We start from the raw sequence: 27,421 nt of genomic DNA, 5'->3' as shown, positions 1-27,421 counted from the left end.
GTTAGATTACAATTTTCCCTGTTAACGGTTTAACTTATCATTTTAATCTATCAGTTTGGCCCCACACATTTTCAATTGGTCAGCTCCGGATTGTTTCACACTTTCTTGTCGGCTTATTGGTGAAAAAAAAATAAAGAAGGTGTTTGGTATTGGGATAGTGAATTTGATTAATTAATAGCATTAGTTGATTATAGAAAAGTTTTTGGTAAATTAGTTGTTGACTGATTATATGCAAAATGATTTTTTAAAAAAGTTTATCGGAAAAGCTATTTTGAATTTCAGCGTGAAATTACATTTTTTGTCTTATGACTATAGATGACGTGTTAATTTTGATTCGTGACTTTTAAAACTAACAATTTAGTCCTTTAACTATGTTTTTTTTTAGCATATTTGGTCCTTCTGACCAAATCACTGGTAGAAATTAGCCGGAAATACGTTTGTCATTTTAAATTATTTAATAATAGGGGCAAAATGATAATTTCAGGTCATTTTCTTCTCCTTCAATTCCTTCACCTGCGGCCGAAGGTTTTTTAGTTATGCTGGCCACGGGTACGAAGCAGGGGCTGCCGGAGAAGGCCTGTAAACGGTCTTCTTCCTCGACCGCCGCCGGGAAGACCTTCTCGGAGGATCAAGAAAATGAAAATTCTCGGAGGATTTTGTGTTCGCCAGCGAATTGTACAGCTTATAGCCTTTAGCAACGGAGTCTTTGGAGTAATAATAGGATTGCCTAGGCTGAGAAACATTCGGGTTGCAAAAACCAGGTGTGGACAAGGTTTGGTTTTGGGTTTTCTACATAGAAGAAGTTCTTGTTTTTCTGCTCATGTCTCTAAGCTTGTAAAACCAAGCATTTGGGATCATGTCTGATAACCTAAACCTGTGATTGCCTGTGTGTGTGTATTTAGTTTTCTATTTTTCAAAAAAAAACTCTAGCCAGCAGGTGAATGAAGGAGAAAAAATGGACCTGAAATGATAAAATTGTCATCATTATTAAATAATTTAAAATGACAACCATATTTCCGGCCAATTTTCATCAGTGGTTTGGTCGGGAGGACCAAATCTGCTAAAAAATATAGTTAAAGGACTAAATTGTTAGTTTTAAAAGTCACGAACGGAAATTAACACGCCCCCTGTAGTCATATGACCAACAGTGTAATTTGATCGTCAAATAAGCTAAAATTGACTAATAAGCTAACTAGGACTGGGCGTTTTGATTTGGTCCAAATCGAAAACCGATCAAGTTTGAAAACAAGAGCCTTACCCATTAAACTATAGACACATTTGTGTTAACACTTACATTCAGTACTTATTGAACTAAATCTTCAAATGAATATATACAAATCCATCTCCTCTTCCTTCCTTCAATTCCATTATGCATTCATGTTGTTTTTTTATTATTATTATTAATAGTAGTTGCAGCCGTGCGTTGCACGGCCATAATATTATGATGCAATATATAAAAGATTGTTATATTGAAGATATATGACCAATAACGTTTTAAATGTATTAAAAAGAAAAAATATAATTTATTGGCGTTCCATCAACAAAACAATTACACATTATTAAATATTTCTTTGTAAACTACATTTTGAGTCTTGTTTAAAAGACCTCTAGATTTCCCACAAATTAAGGCCTTAAGACCGTCCGGATTACTCACCCTAGGAACTGCTACATATAATTGGCCATGGTTAAAAATTGGTTTTTTTTCATAAGTGGAAACTGCTGAAAGCGTTTGACATTGACTTTTGTTGATTGTCATTGCATATGACAACATAAGTGGAAATTGTTTTTTTTTTAAATTTAAATGAAAGTCTTGGGTCTGAAGGAGTCAAAGATAGCCTTGGTATCAACACATTTGTACCTGCGTTGTTGCCACATAGGATTTGTGCCTCAAAATAACATGATTTCCCAATTGTGTTACTACCAACCTTGTACCATTGCACAGTCCTAGTGAGTGGTCTATATTTCTCAACAGCATAATTGGAGTTCCAACTTTCAAAGTTAAACAATGGCAGGGGACCCTTGAGCATCTCAAACTATTTAAAAATTCTATTGTGTGGACCTCAGATTGCATATCAACATTTGTCTCTGACTTGCAAATAGAATCACAACTCAAATATGTTATTGCTGAGGCTTGATTCATACTGTTCATGCATTCATTCACCTCGTCGACAACATCTAACGTTGGAGCCAGAATCGCTCTACTCTCGAGTTGTCTTGCATCTATCTTTCTAGAACGGTATTTAGGAAATGTGTTGTCAACAATTTATCTAATGGGATCGCCCTGTAAAACTATAACAATAGGCATGGAATGATTTAACCAATACTTTAATCGGAAGCGTTAAAGTACTAACCTGATTCCATGAGAGAATGATGAAGCTTTCAACCCTTTCTTCTTCACAACTTCTTTATGCAAGTTTGTAGAGTATTTTTCAGAATACTTTTCCCTCTGGTCTTTCACGTTAGTTTTCACAGTGATAGGATAGGAAAATGCTTATGCCCTTTTATATTGTCTTCTTTACATAACTTATATTCCAATATTGATTATTGGAATTATGGCAATAATGGCCATAAACCAAATATTAAGTAGGCTTAAATAGCCCTATTAAAAGCCAAAGAGAGGGGGATAATAGCCCCTTGATCCGTTACATATTTTATTCATATTACCTATCACAACGGGATTTTAATTGTCCAGACCACTTTAATACATGGACCACAATAACATTAGAATAAAATATTCTAACATTATCCCACTTGGTCCATGTGTATCATTGATGCATTAGGATAACTTTAATTCGCGAAATATCCCAAAGCATCAATGAACCTTTACTCAAATTAAAGTTAGCTAGATCATGGCGGTCGCACGTTATTTGAACAACATGTTCACTTCCATGCATCATAGGTCAACTTTAATTTCGATACTGACAACCATAGGTGCAAACAGAGATATAACATTAATTGAATTCAACCAAGTCAATATAGCATAAAACTGAAAACCAAAATTACAATGATAACAAGGCTCTATCCAAAATTCTCATACTCTCCACATGACAAGAGAAGACTTTCGGTGCTAAACCTTTGGTCAAAGGATCAGCAACCATAAGTTCAGTTTTGATATCCCAAATTGACACTCTTTGTTTCTGTACTTCTTCTTTAACTGACAAGTATTTCAATTCCATATGCTTAGCACCATTAGAGTACTTGTCATTCTTAGAGAAGAACACTGCTGCGGAGTTGTCACAATAAATTCTCAAAGGTCTAGAAATACTGTCAACTACTTTAAGCCCCGAGATCAAATTCCGCAGCTATAGTCCATGATTTGTGGCTTCAAAGCATGCCACAAATTCTGCCTCCATAGTGGAAGTAGCGATGACTGACTGCTTCGCACTTTTCCAAGAAACTGCTCCTCCAGCTAATAGGAACAAATAACCAAATGTAGATTTTCTCGTATCTACACACCCAGCATAGTCTGAATCAGAATAGCCAATCACTTCAAGTGGATCTGACTTCCTATATGTAAGCATGTAATCTTTTGTGCCTTGTAGATATCTTAAAACCTTCTTCGCAGCCTTCCAGTGTTCTATGCGGGGATTACTTTGATATCGACCCAACATACCAACAGCAAAGCTGATGTCTGGCCGAGTACAAGTCTGTAAATATCCCAAACATCCAACCACTGTTGCATAAGGTATACCTTCCATTTGCTTTTGCTCAAGTTCATTTCTGGGACATTGAGCTAAACTTAATTTGTCTCCTTTCTGCATTGGAACCACTCCCGGAGAGCATTTATCCATCTTAAATCTTTCCAAGATCTTGTTAATGTATCCTTTCTGAGACAACCCTAATAACCCTTGTGTTCTATCTCGGAATATTTCTATTCCAATCACATAGGATGCCTCACCCATATCTTTCATTTCAAAGGTCTTAGAAAGAAATACTTTAACATCACGCAACGTGGCCTTATCATTTGCAGCAAGTAAAATGTCATCAACATATAAGGCCAAAATATCAAACTTGCTCCCACTGACTTTCATGTAGATACACCGATCAACAGTATTTTTCACAAAACCATAAGATGTAATAATACTGTCAAATTTAATGTACCACTGTCGAGAAGCTTGCTTAAGTCCATATATTGACTTTTCTAATTTACACACCAAGTGTTCCTTTCCTGTGGTAAAAAACCCTTCTGGTTGATCCATATATACTTCTTCCTCTAAATCACCATTTAGAAAGGCAGTTTTAACATCCATTTGGTGAAGCTCTAAATTGTAATGAGCCACCAATGCCAAGACAATCCTTAACGAGTCCTTCTTAGAAACTGGGGAAAAGGTCTCGTTCTAGTCGATGCCACTTTTCTGAGTATAACCCTTGGCAACAAGTCTAGCTTTATACCTTTCGATATTACCGTTAGAGTCGCGTTTGGTCTTAAAGACCCATTTGCACCCGACCCTTCTTGAATTTTCAGGTAATTCTACAAGGTTCCAAACTTTGTTGACCTTCATAGATTTCAACTCATCTTTCATGGCATCTAACCATCTTTCAGAACTGTCACTTTCAATGGCTTGTTTGAAAGAAACTGGATCCTTATGAATGCTCAAATCATTTTCTTATTCAACAAAATATATCACGTAGTCATTAGAAATGGCAGGCCTCCTTTCCCTTGTAGAGCGCCTTAATGTCATTTCTTCTCGTGGTTCATTGATTTCTTGCTGAATTGTGATTGATTCATTTTCATTGGTCACAATACCCTCATGTGGGTTTAGGGCATTCTCATGTTGTTCCGGTGCACTAGAGGATGACAACATGATAACCGGAACTACATTTTGAAAGAAAGTTTCATATGAAGAGGTTTCAACATGAATTTCTCGAATGTCCACCTTATGTAGTTCTATGCTCCCACTATTTTGACCATTTTCAATGAATTGAGCATTCCCAGTCTCTACAATCCTCATGCTATGGTTAGGGCAATAAAACCTGTACCCTTTAGACCTTTCTGGATAGCCAATGAAAAAACCATTGATTGTCCTTGGGTCAAGTTTATTCTCACGTGGATTATACAACCTTACTTCTGCTTGACAACCCCATACATGGAGATACCTTAAACTCGGTTTCCTTCCTGTCCATAGTTCATAAGGTGTCTTATGAACTGCTTTACTTGGAACCCGATTTAATAAATATGTAGTGGTCTTTAACGCATACATCCACAATGAAGAAGGTAAGGTACAATTACTTACCATACTCCTAACCATATCCATGAGGGTTCGATTCCGCCTTTCAGCCACACCGTTCTGCTGTGGTGTTCCAGGCATTGTATACTGTGCACAAATGCCCCTGCTTTCAAGGAATTTAGCAAAAGGACCTTGACATTGTCCTTTTTCGTCAGACCTACCATAATATTCACCCCCCCCCGGTCTGACCTCACAATTTTGACTTTTCTATCTAACTGCTTTTCAACCTCATTAATGAACACCTCTAAAGTGCCCACAGACTGAGATTTATCATGCAGTAGATATATATAGCCATATCGTGAGTAGTCATCTATAAAGGTGATGAAGTACCTTTCGCCGCCCCAAGAAGGAACATCGAAAGGTCCACAAATGTCGGTGTGAATTATTTCAAGCAGCTCACTACTTCTTGTAGCAAGTTTCTTGGTTATGTGTTTGGTTTGTTTTCCTTTAATACAATCCACACACACATCCCAATCACTAAAATCCAAGGCAGGGAGGATTTCATTTTTCTCCAACCTTACTAACCTTTCCTTGGATATGTGTCCCAAACGTTTATGCCACAAGTAAGCAGAGTTTTCCTTTAATGCACTACGTTTAACTCCTATACTACTCTCAACATGAAATAAGGATTCAACAAAATTTACATCAAGATTAAAACGATAAAGAGAATCAATTAAAGTACCAAAACCATAATATTTATTGTCCTTACATAAATGAAAAGTACGATTCTCAAATTTGATGTAAAATCCCAACATATCCAACTTACTAATTGAAACAAGATTTCTAGCATAGTCAGGGACATAGAGACAACTTGCTAGATCCAAATGATATCCAGTATCTAGGATCAATCTATACGTCCCTATTCCCTATATCCGTGCTTTCATCCTGTTTCCCATAAACAAGAATTCATCAGTTTTTCTTGTGGGTTGGATCGAACTGAATCCCTGCAAAATATGAGAGACATGAGTAGTAGCGCCGGAATCTAACCACCAGGTATTGTTTGGTACTTCTATAAGGTTTGATTCAAAAAACATAGAGAAAGAATCATTACCCTTATTTTCAAACCAAGCTTTTCTTTTCGGATAATCTTTCTTCAAATGCCATCATTACCCTTCTTTTCAAACCAAGCTTTTCTTTTCAGATAATCTTTCTTCAAATGCCCCATTTTGTTACAAAAGAAGCACTTGACTCTTTTATGGGCTTGACCCGACTGAGTGTTATGTTGGGTCTTGCCCTTTTTACCTGGTTTTCTTTTATTGGTGCTTGAATTTCCTTGAGATGTGAAGTGGATGGAGTAATCTCTTAACTTCTTTAATCCCGTTTCCTCTTGAGCCAGCAAATGTTTGGTTTCTTTAAACCTCCATTTTTCTTTAAGAGTATTGTAGTTCACATGAAACTGTCTGAACTCTGCTGGTGGAAGTGAGTTAATGACTAGATGAACTAGCTATGATTTAGACAACTCCATCCCCATCCTCTTTAATTTTGTTGCAATATTGGCCATTTGATCGCAGTGATCATGGATTGGCATAGACCAATCAAACTTTTTAGAAGTTAGTTCTGTCATCAGGTTCCCTGCAATTGACTTATCTGCAATTTCAGACATAGATAGCTCTTTCACTGTTTCTAAAAATTCAGATGCAATGTCCACTTTTGGCATCATCGGCTTCATATTTTCTGCCATGGTAATCTTCATGAGGTTTAAACACATTTTATTGGACCTCATCCATTCTTCATGATATTCCTTCTCTTCTTGCGAGCTTTTATCTGTGAGGGCTGCAGGTTCCTTTGTGTTTAAGGAAAGGTATAGTCTAGTTAAGCCCAAGTAGAATTGGACTTGTTCAGACCAGTCTTGATAATTGAGGCCATTGAACCTCACAACAGCATTCATTGAAGCCGAGAATTGAACAAAAGCTGAAATTTCATATTTACACTTTAATGCTTTTATGCTAAGCGTATAACCAATTCAGACTTTACATAACTTTTAATAGATACCAACAGTACATAAAACAACAACAACAACAACAACAACAACAATAATAATAATAATAATAATAATAATAATAATATAATAATAATAATAATAATCAAGTACTAGTCAAATAACCAAGTCATCTTTGGATAAACAAAGCTATTTGACAAAGCACTAAAATCATATTCTTTAAGTATTATAAATTATTTGCAGTGATTCACCTTTGGGCAATCTCATAGCAATATAATTTATAATTATTGTAATTGTCATCTAAGGCATCTCAATGATTTGGGCAAAATAAATTCTATTTTTAATCAACATTTATCTCCATCTAGCTAGATCACTTTGGTGATTAACAAGCAAAAAAAAAATAGACATCCTTAATGAGAAATAGAATTTTATTGTCATACACAACATTCACTTAGTCCAAATATTATATAACATGGTCACTTTGGTGACTCTCAGAATTCTTAATAGACTAAAAACAATTTAAGTATACAAAATTTAATATTTTAATCTAATTGTCACTTAGCCAGGCCACTTTGGTGACTAACAGGCTCCTCACAACAATAGATAAAAAAATAATAATAACAATATCAATAATAATTTGAGAACCATACAAATTCACGAATCACCAAACTATAATAATTCATAAATCCAACAAATATTTTCTTCTCAAACCATTATCATCCATAACAATAACAATATTATTATTATTATTATTATTATTATTATTATTATTATTATTATTATTATTATTATTATTATTGTATAATATATATAATTTAACAAAATTGGGCTAGGGCTCTAGCCAAATTGGGTAGAGCCCTTCACGGCCCAAAATTGTTTTCTCCAGCCTTGCGCTGGAGAAATAGCAGTGAAAATTGTTTTCCTTCTCCAGTCGCAAGGCTGGAGAAGACGGTTGGCTTACGGACGACCGGTCCGGTCGTTTAGCCGACGACGGAACGATTCAAATTTTGATAATTAAACTTTGATTCATTAAGATTATCTTTAATCCGTCAAAACTTTAATATATGTATATAACCATAATATGTATATAAATAATTTCAATACAAGATTAACGCATATATATACATATACACAAATTGAAATTAACACACATATATATACACAAATTTTAAAACAAAATTGGTAAATCATTATACCTAACCTTGCTCTAATACCACATGTAAAACTATAACAATAGGCATGGAATGATTTAACCAATACTTTAATCGGAAGCGTTAAAGTACTAACCTGATTCCATGAGAGAATGATGAAGCTTTTAACCCTTTCTTCTTCACAACTTCTTTATGCAAGTTTGTAGAGTGTTTTTCAGAATACTTTTCTCTCTGGTCTTTCACGTTAGTTTTCACAGTGATAGGATAGGAAAATGCTTATGCCCTTTTATATTGCCTTCTTTACCTAACTTATATTCCAATATTGATTATTGGAATTATGGCAATAATGGCCATAAACCAAATATTGAGTAGGCTTAAATAACCCTATTGAAAGCCAAAGAGAGGGGAATAATAACCCCTTGATCCGTTACATATTTTATTCCCATTACCTATCACAACGAAATTTTAATTGTCCAGACCACTTTAATACATGGACCACAATAACATTAGAATAAAATATTCTAACACGCCCTCATTTTTCAATATAAAGGAAGATGGTATCATTATATTGCAATCAACGCCATTGTCTTCCCCAAGTTTTCCATCACCATTATTATTATTATTATTATTATTAAATTAATAAAATTCTCAATCAATAGCTTCACACCACAAAGTAGTTACTATATCTAAAAACATAATAAGTGTCAATACAAGTTATGTCCTTGATTTTTGTCCCTTTTTTTATATGCTAATAAATATATAATTTTGCTTTAATTGTTGTACATTCATTTGCATTGGACAAAATCACCCTTACACCGTTATAACACCGTTAGTTTTTAATATATCTACCAATCTTACCATACACCTACATCTATCATATCTTTTTCCTATTTTTAATTATCATTTTATTAAAATTATCATATAACAATTAATTTAATTATAAATTATATTTTAATTAAATATTTATATGAATGTTAAATTATATATATGTGTGTGTGTGTGTGTGTGTGTGTGTGTATATATATATATATATATATATATATATATAAAATATGTATGTATATTATTTGTGTATGCATATCAATATATCATATATGTGAGTGTTAGCTTAGTATTATTTGTAAATTATTATTATATAAAAATATAATTTTTTTTTTTTGTTTTGATCACTATATTATTCAAATATATGATAATTCAAAAGTATCATCACTTTAAGAAATTGTAAAACATAATTTTAACTATTTTTTAAATTTTGTAACTTACAAATATTTTAATATTGGACATAAGTTTTCGCGCATCGCGCGTACAAAATGCTAGTCAATATATAAATGATAAGATAAGAAAAGAAACTAACATAATAGTTTGATTTATGAATACACACACAAAATTTAGTTAATCAAATAAGTTAATTTGGTTAACTGACACTATTGAACCAAAGAACATAAAACTCACTGAAACGAGTCCTTCAAGAACTATAAAACACAAAAATCAAATACGAAATATGAAAACCAAAAAAAACAAAAAAAAAAAAAAAACAAAACAAAACACACACACACACTACCTTGTCTGTTAGAACTGGACGGTGGACGCCTATGTTTACACACCATGAATGGGAATCAAAATCACATTCTCTAATTAAAAACGAGTATCATTCCATCTTATTGGTAATATGATTTTTAAGTTTAGATTAGTGCTTTGAGATGTCTGTTTTCATTTGTTTGGTTCATCTTGATGTTTTGGATGCCATTATATTATGATCAATTGTCTTAAATTTTTATTCTTGTATTTTTAAAACTATTATTCTTATTATAGGATCATACATAACCAAACATCAATATTGGTAATCATTATAATTCTATCATACTATCAACAAAATATTTTCACCAAAACTCATTACCATTACTAAGTATTTGATTCTTATTCTGATTCTGATTCTCTTGTGCAAATCAAACACACCCTAAGTATTTAAATAATTATTTTTAGAAAATTACAAACATTAATTTTAATGTCAACTATAATGAATTTCTCATATATAATATTGCATTAATATACTTTGAATTATTTATTTAAATACAAACATGGGATATTAAATTAATCGCGCAATGCGCATATAAAAACCAGTATGTATAATAAGTATTACTCCGTATTATTAGTCTAGTTGATTATGATTAGGGTAGGTTAGAATTTCTATTATTCGTTTAAACAAAGTTTTAAAATGCTAAATCAATTAAATTACAAAATATATTTAGATAAACTTTGTTAGTACGTGTTACATGGGGTACTCGCAAGTTGCAACTTGCAAGGGCCGGTCGGTTGGAAAATTGCCAACCCAAAGTATGCATTTTTTTTTTAAATTATTTTTTATTTACTCATTTTTTAAAATATAATCGTCATAGGTTAATTTAAAAAAAAATATATCAATATGATTGTCATTTAGGATCCATTTGGAAAGTAAGAAAATGACTTTCGAAAAATGTTTTTTGAAAAATGAGTTATTTTCCATAAAATATTTTCTTTCTGGTGTTTAGATGCACTATAGAAAATGTCTTTGTGTGTTTGGTTTATTTTTGAAAACCGATGAAACCCATCTTTTGGTTGTTGGCGGAAAATGACTTACGCCAAATTTTGACGTATGTCATTTTCCACCAAAATGGCTTCATTTTTTTCAGTCAACGGAAAATATTTTCTGTTGACTGAATTTTCCTAGTGTATCCAAACACTGAAAATTTGAAAAACATTTTCAAGAAGTCATTTTACGAATTTTCAAACAGACCCTTAAAGATCTCATTTGAGATTTTAAATGATATAGTTTTATACTTTTAATTTTATTTGTAAAAGAAAATAAAGGAAAAGTAAATTTAAGTAATAAACATAAAGAATTTAGGAAAGAAAATATTACACATTTTCTTGTAACAATTAAATACACATTATTAATTAAAGTTACATTAAAACTAGAAATTATGGCCTAGTGTAGAAGTTTCCTACTATTTTAAATGTTGCCATTTTGATCTCAACGCCTAATCTCATTGCTTTCTTGAAAGGAGTCATGGTCAATTAGTTGAACCTTCCTTTCCATTACGTGTCAACCAAAGCTGATTTTGGTATGGTAGACTGGGGTCCACTATAATGTATTTTTGACGCACTTTACGCGGTGATCGACTTCCACTTGGGCGGTCCAAAATTATCCCTGGATACCTTATTGCCTGTAAATTTACAGAATCACCCGCGTCCCTTAAATTATACTCCGTACTAAATACTACTTTCCCAAATGTTATACGGTAAGTCGGTAATCTATAATTTACAGAATTATGTAGACTATAGTCTAATACGATGTGGTTTCTTATAATTATTTTAATAAAAAAACTATTATCGTTATCATTAACCAACGATATATTATGGTATATGTATCTTAATATGTATATTGTCAAATGAACTAAATGATACTTTAGTATTATTATAATAAATTTATGTATATATGAAATGAATCTGTAGTATAATTAAAATGATACTTTAATGTTACTATAACAATTCTATTATATGTATAAAATGAAAATGAATAATAGAGTTCATACATAAACATATATTGTCAAATGAACTTATAGTAGAATTAAAATACAATTTTAGTGTATTGTTATAGTGAATCTATTATATGTATAAAATGAAGCTGAATAACAAAACTCATATAGATATGTATTTTGTCAAACGAACCTGTATTGTAATTAAAATGAAGTATCGCTATAATGAATATATTGTATGTATAAAATAAAACTAGATAATAAAAACATAAAGTGTAATAAAAAATAGAGTAAATACTCAAAATGGTTCAACGACTATAGCTAAATTCACAAATTGGTCCTCAACTTTCAATTTCAACCAATTAAGTCCTTAACTTTGTAATTTTAACACAATTTGGTCCTCTGTCTATTTGACCGTTTGTTGACTGTGATTTTTGAGGATATATATGTAATTTCATGGTTCATCGTCGGTTTTTTAAGGTTCTGGTTGCATTTCCAGACTGCACTGTTACATTTGAATCCATTGCCGAAAGCAATCTACCAAACCCGGTTGCCTTTCTTCATCCTCCCTTTGGATTCAATGTAGTTGAGTTCGTACCAGAGCGAAGAAGACGACGTGTTTCCGAACCACTGCAACGTCATCCTGGAGGCCTCCACATGCTCCGACGAGAGCTGAAGGTTCTTCTGGAGATCGTCGATCACGGTCAACAAACGGTCAAATAGATGGAGGACCAAATCGTGTCAAAATTACAAAGTTAAGGACTTAATTGGTTGAAATTGAAAATCAAGGACCAATTTGTAAATTTAGCTATAGTCGAGGGACCATTTTAGATATTTACTCAAAAAAACAATATTTTAAACTAATATACGTAGAAAATGATATTAAAAATAGAATTCATATAAATCGTACTCCGTAATAAATTAAAAATATAACTAAATTCAATTTGTGAATCAAACTTAAAAAATACTCCGAAATATGGAGCTTTTGGTAACGCGGGACTCAAATATAAGGAGGGTTATTCCGGTCTTCTCAGTATCCGTGTCTTTGTCGAGAGAGTACTGGTATCGTATCATCGCCGAGAAGTCGCTGTTTAGCCCTCGAAGAAAAAGGGATTCTGTTCTCCCTCTATCTCTCTGTATGTCTGATTCCAGCTCTTCTGCTGGAGAACTGCGAAATTCTGCGCTGGATTGAGTAGCCATAGATCTTCGGCAATCATGCTCTCGCTGCAGGGAGATCCTCGGCAGTACCACCTGCAACTGCAACAGCAACAACAGCAGCCGCAACAGCAGAGCCACCTGTTGATTCCTCGGATTTCCTTCGATGGAATCGGCATCTCCGGCGTCGATCAGAGGGCTGACTCCTCGTTCTCCTTGCAACCCGAGTCCTCTGCCTTGTCCTCCACCAACGTCAAGCCTGAGCTGTCTCTTGAAGGTCCTATATTCAACTCCTTAGTTATGCTTAACATAACACTTTGCCAATGCTTCCTCTGTTCGATTTTAGGGTTTGAAGCTCCGATATGCTAGAGCTTTGTTTTCCGGTGAATTTGGAAACGCTTTTGGTTTTTAGGTGAATTCTAGGTTTTCAAATTAGGTCTTTTGGTGGAGTGTTTCGAATTCCTGTTTTTATTTATAAAATTTTAAGTTTCGTCTTTTGTGTAGTACTGTACAGTGTACACCTGATTGTTCCCTTGTGAATTTCCATTCCAATCTGAGAGTCAGTTGGCAAAACTGAAGGAGCTTAGCCTAATCTATAGGACTTTAGTGTTACGCATCGATCATCAACAGATGAAACAATCTTGAACCACACAACTTCAGATGAATTTGTAATTTTATACCTCTACAAATATATACATCAAACTAGGCTTTTTGATTATTTTTTGGTTTAATAGGAGGTTATTTATGCATACTGTGCAACCATGCTTTCCAACTGTGGTTGTGTTTGTGTCACATAGGCTACATTACATTGAATGTTCTTTCTTAGCAAGTTAAGAGTCTTTGCACAAGCACTCCGAGTATTGATACTGACATGCTTGGGTTTTTGTTGTGCTTCTTTTACTTGGTATATTGTCACATTTTATCTTCATTGTCTAGATGACTTATAGTTGAGCTGTAAGTATCTCTTCAATTTCACATTTTAGAGAGTGGTTTAACTAACTCATTACCTTTCATGGATAAGTTCTCATACCAATGGTTTTGCTTTACATCATGGATTTTAGATTTTGTAAATGAAAGGATACAAATTTCTAAACTTGTTAAAATAAATGTAATTCTTGATATCTGAAAAATATTTGACAAATTCTGCAAAGCAGTTCTGGATTTCCTTAAAAGAATTTTGCAGTGCATAAATTGTATGAAAAGTGTGTAAATTGTATCACCCCTACCCATAGTTTTTGACATTATAACTTCTACACGATGTAGTTGATGAGGACGTGCTTTTGAACCTTGCTCATCAAAATTACAAAGCCGGGAACTATAAGCAGGCATTGGAACATAGCAAGACTGTATATGAGAGAAATCCAAGGCGCACGGATAATCTTCTTCTTCTTGGTGCAATATATTATCAGGTTTTATTCTTTTCTTGGTTGTATTGTCTGTCTTTTCCAAGAGGTCCACATACATGAATACATGATACATCTTAGGAACTGTATTTGATATTTTTGTGTTTCTTACAAACATTTATTTTTTTGGTGCTTTAGTTGCATGACTTTGATATGTGCATTGCAAAGAATGAAGAAGCTCTTTGTATTAACCCACGTTTTGCTGAGTGTTATGGAAATATGGCAAATGCTTGGAAGGTGAAATTCTATTTTCTATATATATGTTATGAGCTTTAAATTAGTCTGGTTGTTATGTCAAGTGTTAACACATTTTTTTTTTTTTTTTTTCATTTCCAACTTTATTCTATGTACAGGAGAAAGGAAATATTGATGTTGCAATCCGCTACTATTTAGTTGCAATTGAGGTTTGTGCATATGTTCCTTTGTTTTTTGCTTGAAATCTCAGTTTCCCATTCTTGTGCCCTGTCTAAAATTTAGTCTAAAATCTTGAGTTGTTTGTTACCCCTTTCATCTTCGATATTCACCTTTCCAAAAAAAAAAAAAAAAGAAGAAGAGGAAAATAAAGTGACATGTTGAAGATGCATAAGTATATACATTTTGCATATTTACAAGTCCTTGAGAAGCACATGATGCAACAAGGCTGTGGTCAAGGAGGGGGTGTCTATTTTATTAACACAGGATCCTTCAACATTTTAAGTTACATAATTATGGCAATTAGCATTACTACAGTGCACCTTGACCTCTGATGTCCTCATTTGCACATACAAGTTGTGGGAATCCCAATCATAAAGTTGCTAATGTTCATAGTTAAAGTGAGCACTTTGATGTCATGCAATGATGATGGAATACTTAAGTGCACTGCAGCTCCACTACTGAAATGAAGCATATCCTTCTGGGGCTGAAGTGCCTCTAAGGTGCACGCGCGCGCGCGCGCACACACACATAAATCATTTATTGCTGTTGATTTGTTTGGTCTTGAGTGGTGGTTGTGTGGATTATTCTCTGTTTGACTATGGTTTTTGGGGTGTCCATACAGAAAATTTGATCCATATAGGGGCTGCCTTAATCTGTTCTCTGCTTCCCAATCTTTCCAGTCTCATATTGTTTTGCCACAACAAAAATTTCACTTTTAATCTCCATACTTCGGCACTGGTTCTGGCTCTTAAAGACTTCTTTACTATCTTCCCTTTTATTATGCATTATATCGTTAAGCTGTCTGCAATGACCTATGGGTTTGCTACACATGGTTATTTGTAATTAATTTGATTTATCTTTTTGCAGCTTCGTCCCAACTTTGCAGATGGATGGTCAAACTTAGCCAGTGCATACATGAGAACTGGAAGACTAAGTGAAGCAGCACAATGTTGCCGCCAAGCTCTTGCACTAAATCCACAGCTGGTATCCTATTTTCATTTGTTTTGATAGAGTTTGGTTCTTTCTTGTATTCTTCTTAGTGAATTTTTTAATATTGTGTAGGTTGATGCACATAGTAATCTTGGCAATTTCATGAAAACACAAGGGAGAGTGCAAGAGGTAAGATGACAGTTAATCCTTGTACCTTTTGTCATTGTACAAGCAATTTGGTAGTTGCAGTATACTTCTGAGATTTACTCATATGGTTGGACAAGGCCAATATCCCCATTTACTTCAGATTTTGGATATGCGTGAAAAATGAACTGTAATGACTTCTTGATGCTCCCTATGTACTTTATACTTCAAATATGCTTGAAAAATGAGCTAAATCACTCCTTGATGTTCTATACACAAATTGAACTATTGGCCTTAAGGAAATAATGAAATCATTAAAATGTTGGATCTATTAATTATTAGGTTTTGTATTTTTAACGGTTGCCAAAATGCTAACATTGTTGACTGCTCAGTAGACCACTGATGCAGAAAATAGGACACTGGGAAACCAGGCCAATTGATGGCATTGGGGAAAAGGTTATATTACATGAGTAATCTGTTATTCACTAGAATATGAGTAGGATACTAGCAAAGCAAACTATTTGATGTTATAGGGAAAATGTTGAATCTATAAATTATTAGGTTTTGTATTTTTAACTGTAGCCAAAACACTAACATTGTTGACTGTTCAGTAGACCACTGATACATAAAGTAGGACACTGGCAAACCAGACCAATTGATGGCATTGGGGAAAAAAGTTATATTAAATGAGTAATCAGTTATTTACTAGAATATGAGTAAGACACTAGCAAACCAAACTATTTAATGTTATGGGGGAAAAAGTTATATTACATGAGCAATCTGTTTTCAAATAGTTCTATGTAAGGTTATCAAGGCGTCTGGTCGGTGGAGACCGGACGCCTAGTGAGCTTGCCTCGCCTAAAATGGGCGAGGCGAGTCTGGGATACCTAACCGGGCTTGAACAGGTTTGACCCAGATATATATATATATATATTTAAATTTATTTTTGAAAAAAAGGATTAAAACCCTTCCCAACCTTCGCATCGCATTGCAAAATCCACCGACCACCGCCGTCGCAGCCCTCTCAGATCTCAAGTAGCCATCTGCCGACTGCCATTCTTTCTTCTTCCCTTCTTCTTGGCCGAGTGGCCTTCTGAACTTCTGCAGTTCTGGGCTTCTGGTTGTTCTGCGGTTTTGCCCTTCTTCTGGCTCCACTTATACTTCTATCACCTGGCAGTGTTCTGCTCTATTATATATATATATATATATATATATCTCGCCTAGAAAGTCCGCCTTGATAACCATGGTTCTATGTTATTTGTTTTAGAAGAAGTTGTAACTTTTACTGTCTTTTTTTTTGTATTTTTTAAAATTTCTTTGGTGTTAATTTTTAACATAGGCATGTATTTGACTGATGATGATATAATGAGTTGGCCTTAAGGATTGAATTTCTATTTTTTTAAGGCATACAATTGCTATGTTGAGGCACTTCGCATACAACCTACATTTGCTATTGCATGGTCCAACCTTGCTGGTCTCTTTATGGAAGCAGGCGACTTCAATAGGGCTTTGCAGTACTACAAGGCATGGAATGCTATTTTATTTTTATTGATTTAATTATTTGTTTATCAGCTAAGAACCCTTTTTAGTGTTTGTTTTGCCCAACATTTGCTTCTTGAAAATGAGGGTTTTTTTGCCCTCTTATTTTCCTCTGATTTTTTTTTTGTTTTTTGTTTTTTTTTTTTTTTTTGCAATCCAGCTTTGGATAAGCCCAAACAAGAAACAAACACTTCAACCTTTAGATTTATGCAACATTACTATTCTCTCTTAGTTTGCTTTATATTCTAAATGTATTTGACTTCAAATTTCTTACTTTCCAGGAAGCAGTCAAGCTCAAACCAAATTTTTCAGATGCATACTTGAACCTGGGAAATGTCTACAAGGTAAGCCCTGTGCATTGTGCTAATAGGGTCAGGTAGCTGGCAATGCCCGGACTAGTTCTGGAGCAATACAAGATCTTCTTTGCGTTTTCCAGGCTTTGGGGATGCAGCAAGAGGCTATCATGTGTTATCAGCATGCTCTCCAAGTGCGACCAGACTATGCTATGGCTTTTGGTGAGTGGTTTTCTCTTAGGGCTCTACAGTACTGCATCCAGGTTCATGACACACATGTTCATTGTTGGTGGTTGTGTTGGGTTTGAGCAGAGAGAAAGAGGATTTTGTAATTTGTAAATATTCTTGATTGATGGCTTGCTTACATGTAGTGACCCATTTTCAGTCTAAATTTCTGATGAAGTTACAAATTTAGTCTGTCAAATCAACTGGGAAAAGAAATCTTTCTCCAGAAAGGAAATGCATGCCCTTGATTTCAGTGCTTTGATATTCTATTGTCCTCTTGTTATTTCAGTTGATGGAAAGACTATTAAAGCTCAGTGTTCTATGCAGAAAAGGAAGCATATAAAATATATTCTTCCAGGATTTAATATTCCATAACATTTTTCAATTAAGAAATGAAATTTAGTAAAGATTATTGTGCTGTATTCATCATGCTGTTAATGTTTCTTTTTTTAATGTAATTGGGAAATTGTTGCCTATGCATCATAGTAAGTTTGATTATTGCAGGAAACTTAGCTAGTCTGTACTTTGAGCAAGGCAACCTTGAGTTGGCAATACTCAATTATAAGAGAGCTATTTCCTGTGATGCTGGATTCTTGGAAGCATATAATAATTTGGTTAGCCCTTATTTCATATCCAACCTTGCTAGTTGTAACAGTCACTTTGCAGATTCAGATTTCTATACAATTTTTTTTTTCTTTCGTTGTATTTCTTTTTAGGGTAATGCACTGAAAGACACTGGCAGAACTGAAGAGGCAATACATTGCTACCGTGTAAGTTCTTTCTCTCTTGTTCAAGTGCTTTTCTCTTTTCCCACTTCAAGAGTTTGATTATTCTAATATAACATGGCATGTGCAGCAATGCCTCTCTCTCCAACCAAATCACCCTCAGGCGCTAACTAATCTTGGAAATATTTATATGGAGTGGTATGTTTTGTTGGATTTGTTATATTCATGTTCCCTTTTCTCAAAGGTTTATCAAGTGAACTTTATGCTGAATGCAACCTGTTTTCAAGAGTATACTTTCTAATTTTGTAGGAACATGGCAAGTGCTGCTGTCCAATGTTACAAGGCAACTTTAGCTGTGACAACTGGGCTATCGGCCCCTTTTAACAATTTAGCCATAATATACAAACAACAGGTAGTGTCTGAAGTTAACCTTGTATGGAGAAATATTTTGACTTCTGATCTTTGTGGGAGATGCATGGAAGTCTTTAGGCAACTAGCAATTTGTTGTCTCCATTCTTTTGTTTATCTCTCTTGTAATGTTATGGTATCCACTGGGCATTGGTGATAATCATGTTTTGGTTCCAATCACAGGGTAACTATGTAGATGCCATATCATGCTATAATGAAGTACTTAGGATTGACCCTTCAGCAGCTGATGGGCTGGTGAACCGTGGTAATACATATAAAGAAATTGGGAGGGTTAATGAAGCAATTCAGGATTATCTCCGAGCTATCAACATCAGGCCATCAATGGCCGAGGCTCATGCAAATCTGGCTTCAGCTTACAAGGACAGGTAATATCACAATTTTTTCATCAGTGGAATACTATATTGTCACCCTCTTCTCTGCCTATATGTGCTTATATTTGTTCTTTTTGCATGTTTAGTGGCAATGTGGAAGCAGCTATAAAAAGTTACAGACAATCATTGATGCTACGTCCTGACTTCCCAGAAGCAACTTGTAATCTGCTTCACACCTTACAGGTGTGTGCATTTTGTTTTCAGCTCTCAGGCTTCAGTCATCCTTTGCACCCATAATGCTTGATAAGTAAATCTTAAGAAGTGATGAGTCTTGAAAGTAAATTTTTGTAGTTATGTTTCTTGAAAATCCAAGTGAAGTTTACATATTTACCAGATTTGCATGTCCTGCAGTTTGGTGCAATGATTGTCCTAAAAGGCGTAGCAAGAAGGGACTTGCTTCTAAATTGTCCCTTTTACTAATCATGTTTAGTGGTTTGATTAGATATCTATTTGCAAGTGGGCTAAACATTTCTCATATAACATCTTTGCGTTTACAATGAGTTACATATGCTGCATTCATATTTGACCTTGTTAGTTGGACAACAAATGCAGAAAAAGTGAAGTTTTTTTTTTTTTTTTTTTTTTTTTTTCCCTGTTGGAGGGCAATATATACACTTCTTAATCCAGGCTTTACTCTATGACTTAATGTAAATGTATTTACTTGTTTTGGTATTGAATTTGCAGTGTGCTTGTGACTGGGATGATCGAGAGAAGATGTTTGTTGAAGTGGAGGCGATACTTAGAAGACAGATTAAGGTTTAACTCTCAATTATTTAGTCTTTATGTTGTCAGCAGTTGATACACCATTGTGATTTCTATGTTTGCTAATGGTGCTGTTTCTTGCATCCATAACTCCACCCCCAGATGTCAGTTTTACCTAGTGTGCAACCTTTCCATGCAATTGCATATCCTCTTGATCCAATGCTAGCTTTAGATATCAGGTGAGGTTTTTTCCTTCTCTTTTTCTTCCTTTTGGTATGACATAGTTCTAGGCCTAATTTGATGTTTTCCTCGTGCAGTCGAAAGTATGCCCAGCATTCCTCTGTGATTGCATCTCGCTATTCACTTCCTCCTTTCAGCCATCCTCCTCCATTTCCCCTTAAGGGTGGTAGGAATGGTCGACTGAGGGTTGGGTATGTTTTTTGAATTGTATAATCCTTCTTGTCTTTATCTTTGTTTTATAGAACCAAAAAAAGGATGGAAATAGACGTATGAAATCCTTAATTTTTTCTTTCTTCTGCCAGGTATGTTAGTAGTGATTTCGGCAACCATCCATTATCACATCTCATGGGATCTGTGTTTGGCATGCATGACAGAGAAAACGTTGAGGTTTGTAAAATATAGGCGCGCTTCTTTGATATACGATTTTGACTCTTTCTCTTTTTTAAGGATGTAATATCCTTTCGATTCACAGGTTTTCTGCTATGCTCTAAGTCAAAATGATGGTACTGAATGGAGGCAGCGCATCCAGACTGAAGCTGAGCATTTTATTGATGTATCATCCATGTCATCTGATATGATAGCAAGGATGATTAATGAGAATCAGATACATATTCTTGTCAATCTTAATGGCTATACCAAGGTGATATTGTACTTCCATTTCCTAAGTTGAATTGATTTTTAACTGATTTACTGCTGTCCTGCAGCAAATTCCCATATTATGTTACATTTTTGGGGAAAATTAGTTAAGACGGTTATTAGAAATCATGAAATTTTGTTGCAAAATATGTGTGCCTTAGTAGCTTTTTGATGCAGTACCTACCAAAGAACAGATTTATGTTTAAAATTAAGATGTCTGAGATTTGGTGATTTCAAGTACCCCAGACTATTAGAGTGTAGGTTTGCCGTTTGTGAAAGAAAGATAAAAAAAAAAAAATTAATAGTTAAGCCATCCTTTGTCTTCTACCCCTAAAATTTAGCTTTGATGTTTCAAACTCTCAGTTTCTAAAGATCTATAAAATGTAAGATGCATCTTGTTGCATCTCAGATGTTTGATTTACACAAGCCTGCTAATATATTTCATTTAAGATGTTTGGCTTTGACCTCCTTAAAACAATGCTGCAGGGGGCTAGAAATGAGATATTTTCCATGCAACCTGCTCCAATCCAGGTTTCATACATGGGATTCCCCGGAACTACTGGAGCATCCTATATACATTATTTGGTGACTGATGAGGTATTGTTTGTATTTCTGTCATGTGATAATTGATTATGTGTTTGATTTTTTGATCATTGACATTGTCTTTTTACTTTGAACTTGGCAGTTTGTTTCACCTACTCAGTACTCACATATTTATTCAGAGAAGCTTGTGCATCTACCTCATTGTTATTTTGTAAATGATTACAAGCAGGTAAAGTTCTCTTGATTGCTGATCTTGATGTCTATTAGGGGTTTTGGTATTTTTTCCGTCTTACTTGATTATCTCTTGTTACAATGTACCAGAAAAATCGGGATGTACTAGATCCAAAATGCCAACCAAAGCGCTCAGACCATGGACTCCCAGAGGACAAATTTATATTTGCTTGTTTCAATCAACTCTACAAGATGGACCCAGAAATTTTTACAACCTGGTAATCCTGGATGGATTTTTAACTGACCATTGGTTTTAGTATTAGCTCACTGTTTGATGTACGTCCCGTCTTACTAATTGAACTTTTGTTGCAGGTGCAATATTCTTAAGCGTGTACCAAACAGTGCACTTTGGCTTCTCAGATTTCCAGCTGCTGGTGAAATGCGGCTTCGTGCCTGTATGTATTTATTTTGTCATGCTTCTATGCATCAAACTTCCTTGTCTTTAGACTTTCGAAGCACTCATTGCTGGAATTTTAAAAAAAAATGGTTAGTGATAGAAGTTAACAGAGTAGTTTATCTTTTCTCAGATGCAGCTTCACAAGGGGTACAACCAGACCAAATCATATTCACAGATGTTGCAATGAAACAGGAGCATATAAGACGAAGTGCTTTGGCAGATTTGTTCCTTGACACGTATAGAATACTAATAACCGCCTCACTATTAGTTTTACACAATTACATATTGATTCCTATTTAAGTAACAAAGTTTATTTATTTTACACTGGATAGGCCTTTGTGCAATGGCCACACAACTGGAACAGATGTTCTTTGGGCTGGCCTACCTATGGTGACACTTCCCCTGGAAAAAATGGCAACAAGAGTTGCTGGTTCATTGTGTCTGGCTACAGGTTTGGGGGAAGAGATGATTGTCAGCAAGTGGGTATTTTTGACTCTGATCATTTTATGCTTGTGTATAATTTATTTGTGCCATTGACTTCTAGTGTTCTCTGTGTTGTAATTTACTGCTCTACTAAAATTTCCTCATCTCTGCTCTCTATTCTTTATTCTTTTAGTTTATGTATTTGAAGTCATTTTTTTAAAAAAAAAAACTTCAATTTGATGTTTTAATTTATTTGTATGTTTATGTTTTTGATACCCAATTGTCTTACTGCTGTTTTGCCATGCAGTGTGAAAGAGTATGAAGAGAAGGCTGTATCACTGGCACTTAATCGCACAAAATTGCAGGATCTCACGAATAGACTAAAGGCTGCACGGATGACATGTCCTCTGTTTGATACAACACGCTGGGTGTGTAATGAGGCTTTCACAATTTTCTGGTCTTGGTGCCATATTGTTTTTGGGTTTTGTACAAAAGAATGCTGTAACTAATGTCATAACAATATGTTGATTGTGCCGCCTATCATTCTTTGACAGGTTAAGAATCTGGAGCGTTCATATTTCAAGATGTGGAATCTGTACTGCTGTGGCCAACAGCCTCAGCCCTTCAAAGTGACAGAGAATGATGCGGAATTCCCTGCAACCGTTAGTAGTTGAGAATAGAGAAAAAACGGGAGTGTAGATATGCCAAAGAGAATGTGAAGAGCCTAACTATTTATTACGGCCAAGATTGGAGATGGTAAAACTGAAATTCATATATTGATTATGACGAGTCTAAAATGGAGCTGTTATTGTGGGGGTCTGATTCTCCAACCAAGTTTTCTGTGTACTCTGCCATTCCCATGCTGCTTTTCCTCCCAGCATATATGCTGTTGTGCTGTATTACTAATATGATGATTTATTAGGGTATAGTAGAGGGCGGTGCATAGCTGTCTGGGTACTTGCCCCTAACCTTACGAACTGGAAATACGCAGGATTTGTGCTTGGATTTGTCTTTCTTTAAATAAAGCTTGTGTAATATCTACCACATATGCTTTGAAAGAAAGCTGTTTAATATATATGTGGTGTCTGTGTGAATGTTGTATACTGAAGGTGAATTATGGGTTGTCACATTATTAAAAAGAAAAAAAAAAAGTAATCAGTATTGTACAAGACTAAAAGTCTTGTTTTTTCTGCAAATAGTAATCATTTCAATAAAAATTACTAAAACCTGACAACAGCTCACCCCAATTATTCTTAAGTTTAAGAAGGCACTGGTTTTATTGAACAGCAGTTGAGTAGAGGAGATGATAATGGGGCGGTTGATTTAGGGCTTGTACGAAGAGAAGGTTTCTGAATTTGTGAATACAGATCTCTAGGAAGGAAACAAGCTAAGAGAGATTATTTCCTTATGAACGTTTACTCAAATCACTATAAATATCCATGCTACTTAATGTATGCATTTCAGAATAATGTACATTTCATAACACTCCTTAAGTTGGAGTGTAGATGCTAAATAATGTCCAATTTATTACACAAATAATTAATTAAAAAATACTATGTGTACTTTCAATTTTTATTCTTACACACTAAATTTTGATATAGACACTTGCATTGGAACCGTATGAAAAAGTAACTTATTGGAAGTAAAATTTAGGGAGTAAGATTTGGCAGTTCAATAGTAGAATTATAACTAACTTGAGTAGTTGAGTCCCATTTAGTATCTTTGTGTATAGATCTCCTAGTTGTTTTTTCGTGAAGATTAACCCTTGCTGTATCTTTTCATGAACAAAGTGACAATCGTTTCAAAAATAAAAATAAAAAAATGAACAAAGTGATCGTCGATCTCGATGTGTTTGGTTCGTTCGTGAAATACTGAGTTTGATGCAATATGAAGATCAACTTGATTATCATACCATAGTTTTGCAGGGATCGGAACTTTGAAATCAAATTCATTCGGGAGATTGTTTATCCACATCACTTCACATGCTGATTGTGTCATTGCTTTACATTCAGACTCTGCTCAAATAAGAAACCACATTATGCTTTATATATATATATATATATATATATATATATATATATATATATATATATATATATATATATATATATATATATATATCCGATTGTGCTCTTCGATCCTCTTTGGATCATTTCTAATTAATATCATATCAGTGAAACACTCAATCTTAGTGTGACCATGATTCTTATATAGAATTCTATATCACATGTCACCCTTCAAGTAACTCAAGATATGCCCTACAACTACCCAGTGATCAACAGTTGGGGATGTCATGTACTGACTCAATACTAACTGGGTATGCAATATCTAGTCGAGTTACTATCAAGTAGTTTAGTTTTCCAACTAATCCCTTGTACCACAGATTGAATCCCGATGATGGGATATTGACTCTTTGGATTGCATTAACTAGAGAAAGTATAAAACAGATACTACATTGTAATAGAGTCAATAGTACTCAAAAATGAATATGATTTAATAAACATTTTGAAATTTTTTTTTATTGTAGTTCCTTCGTTCCCTTTTATGTGTCTGGTTCAGTTAACGAAGTTTAACTGAAGTTATTTTAAACTAATTTTTCATAATATTAAGTTAAGTATTAGTATACAAAATTTATATATTTAGAAATCTATATATCTATATATATATATATATATATATATATATATATATATATATATATATATATATATATATATATATATATATATATATATATATATATATATATATATATATAAAAGTAAAATCCTCCTATTTCATTTCCCACCCAAACTTTTGTAGTCAAATTAATTAAATATATAAAATATTTTATTGGTCAAATACTTAATAAAGCTTACTTGGTAAGAAAATTAAAAATGGAAATTTAGTAATATCAATATTATGAATTAATTAGGAATATTAATATAATGAATTGATTAGGAATATCAATATAATGAATTGATTAGGGCAATATCTTAAATAAATAAATACACTTTCTTTTTGAAATTTTTACAAATTTATAATTCTCATATTTTTCACCTATAAATACAATGAGTTGATGACTACAAAAATTATAAGTCTTCATTTTATATTGCATCCCTTTTTTACCACTAGGTCTTCAGCCTTGATCATTCAGTTCAGTCGCGTTTCGAAATTAACGGTAGGTTTAACATCCAAGTAGTTTGATTGGATTAGATACAATATATTTTTCATGGTTGTGTTGTCCAAATTTAATACTTTTTTCAGCAAAAAGTATTCATATCATATGCCTAGATTATGATTTATTCTGAATATTTCTACGGTTACTCCAAGTCCATTTCATATATTGATTTTTTGCTTCTATTGAAGTTTCATTATCATTGATGAAAGGCAACTCATGTGAATCTCGCTTTGAGTGGTGCCTACTCCTGCCCGTTTAAAGGGATGCTGAGTGCTGACTCCTCTAATCTCTCTCTTCATTTTTTTGCTATATTGTCATTAGTCAAGAATTTAAAGTGCCACACAATAAAATGTGTGACTCATGGGTGATTGGAGAATAGGAAGTGGTTAAGTGTTTCTATTGTAATATACACACAAGATATAGCAGTAATCGCCTTTAATACATCAATTGACTATTATAATATTATTCTTAGTTCTTTGCGTTGATTATTGAAGTAATCGGACTTCTAAAGTTCTGATTTGTTAAGTTGTTTTATTCTCATGGTGCCGGTTTTGACAGTTATGAAGTCCATGCTCAATTCCTCATTGTATAGGTCAAAAGTGTATTTATTTTTTGGCGTAATTATGAGATCGCCATAATTACTCCATAGTAATAATAATAATAATAATAATAATAATAATAATAATAATAATAATAATAATAATAATAATAATTGGTAATATTATTGTTCAAATATAATATTAAAAATAAAACTAATTTTAATTGGTAATCTATATTCTATATTAATCTATATTTATATTCTATATTAATTATTAAACACAAATCCTCCTTTACAAGTTCTCGCCTAAACAATTAATAATAATATGAAAAAATAAAAAAGAATGGAAGGAAGCCGTACGCTCAAACAATTAATAATAATATTGGGAAGAAAATTATTAATAATATGGAAATATAAAAATTAATGGAAGGAAATATTAGCCATTTGAATGTTTTCTACACTCTGAAAAATGAAAAAGAATCAATAAGCAGTATAAGGAAAATAATCATTAAGATATTTTACTATTAATCTTTCACGAAAGATTTTGCGTAAAAAATAGAATAGAATTGGTTATTAATAATTTAACCTTATTTTACTATTAATTTTTAAGAAAAATTCTGCGTAAAAAAATGTAATAGAATCGGTTATTAATAATTTAGCTTTATTTTACTATATTAATTTTTAAGAAAAATTCTGTGTAAAAAATGTAATAGAATTGGTTATTAATAATTTAGCTTTATTTTACTATTAATCTTTAAGGAAGATTTTGTTAAAAAATAAATTAGAATTAATTATTAATAGTTTAAATTAAAATTAAAGTACATATATTTTCCTATTCGTAATACAATTTTACTTATTATTTTACAAAATCGTCAAATAATAATTGGTAATATTATTGTTCAATTATAATAAAAACTTTAATTTTAATTGGTAATCTATATTCTATATTAATTAATAAAAATAATAACCTAATTTACAAGTTCCCGCCTAAACAATTAATAATAATATGAAAAAATAGAAATGAATGGAAGGAAGTCGTACGCCAAAACAATATAGAATAATATTGGGAAGGAAATTAATAATATTATGG

General features: G+C 33.4%; 1 protein-coding gene across 2 annotated transcripts; it reads left to right on the top strand.

The window, feature by feature from the left end:
• The first annotated feature begins 12,834 nt into the window (after positions 1 to 12,834).
• LOC109158200 (probable UDP-N-acetylglucosamine--peptide N-acetylglucosaminyltransferase SEC) lies at positions 12,835 to 23,708 on the top strand. 2 transcript variants are annotated; one of them, XM_019306076.1, is made up of 28 exons: positions 12,835 to 13,265; positions 14,252 to 14,397; positions 14,530 to 14,628; positions 14,745 to 14,795; positions 15,673 to 15,789; positions 15,868 to 15,924; positions 17,284 to 17,403; positions 17,700 to 17,762; positions 17,855 to 17,933; positions 18,441 to 18,550; positions 18,653 to 18,706; positions 18,792 to 18,859; positions 18,971 to 19,073; positions 19,253 to 19,455; positions 19,548 to 19,644; positions 20,146 to 20,217; positions 20,326 to 20,402; positions 20,481 to 20,594; positions 20,706 to 20,790; positions 20,876 to 21,043; positions 21,526 to 21,636; positions 21,725 to 21,811; positions 21,904 to 22,031; positions 22,126 to 22,208; positions 22,341 to 22,446; positions 22,543 to 22,689; positions 22,941 to 23,061; positions 23,188 to 23,708. In XM_019306076.1, the coding sequence occupies exons 1-28, from the start codon at positions 13,049 to 13,051 to the stop codon at positions 23,305 to 23,307; spliced, it is 3,003 nt and encodes a 1,000-aa protein (XP_019161621.1). In that variant the 5' UTR covers positions 12,835 to 13,048; the 3' UTR covers positions 23,308 to 23,708. The 2 variants fall into 2 exon arrangements, with proteins under 2 accessions (XP_019161621.1, XP_019161622.1); XM_019306077.1 differs by lacking the exon at positions 17,284 to 17,403 and having other exon boundaries at positions 23,188 to 23,638.
• Positions 23,709 to 27,421: the final 3,713 nt, after the last annotated feature.

Source organism: Ipomoea nil, unplaced genomic scaffold (genome assembly GCF_001879475.1).
Source record: "Ipomoea nil cultivar Tokyo-kokei standard unplaced genomic scaffold, Asagao_1.1 scaffold2805, whole genome shotgun sequence".
NCBI classification, from domain to species: domain Eukaryota; kingdom Viridiplantae; phylum Streptophyta; class Magnoliopsida; order Solanales; family Convolvulaceae; genus Ipomoea; species Ipomoea nil.
The sequence above is the reverse complement of the archived record's forward strand: the minus strand, read 5'-3'. Positions and strand labels throughout refer to the sequence as shown.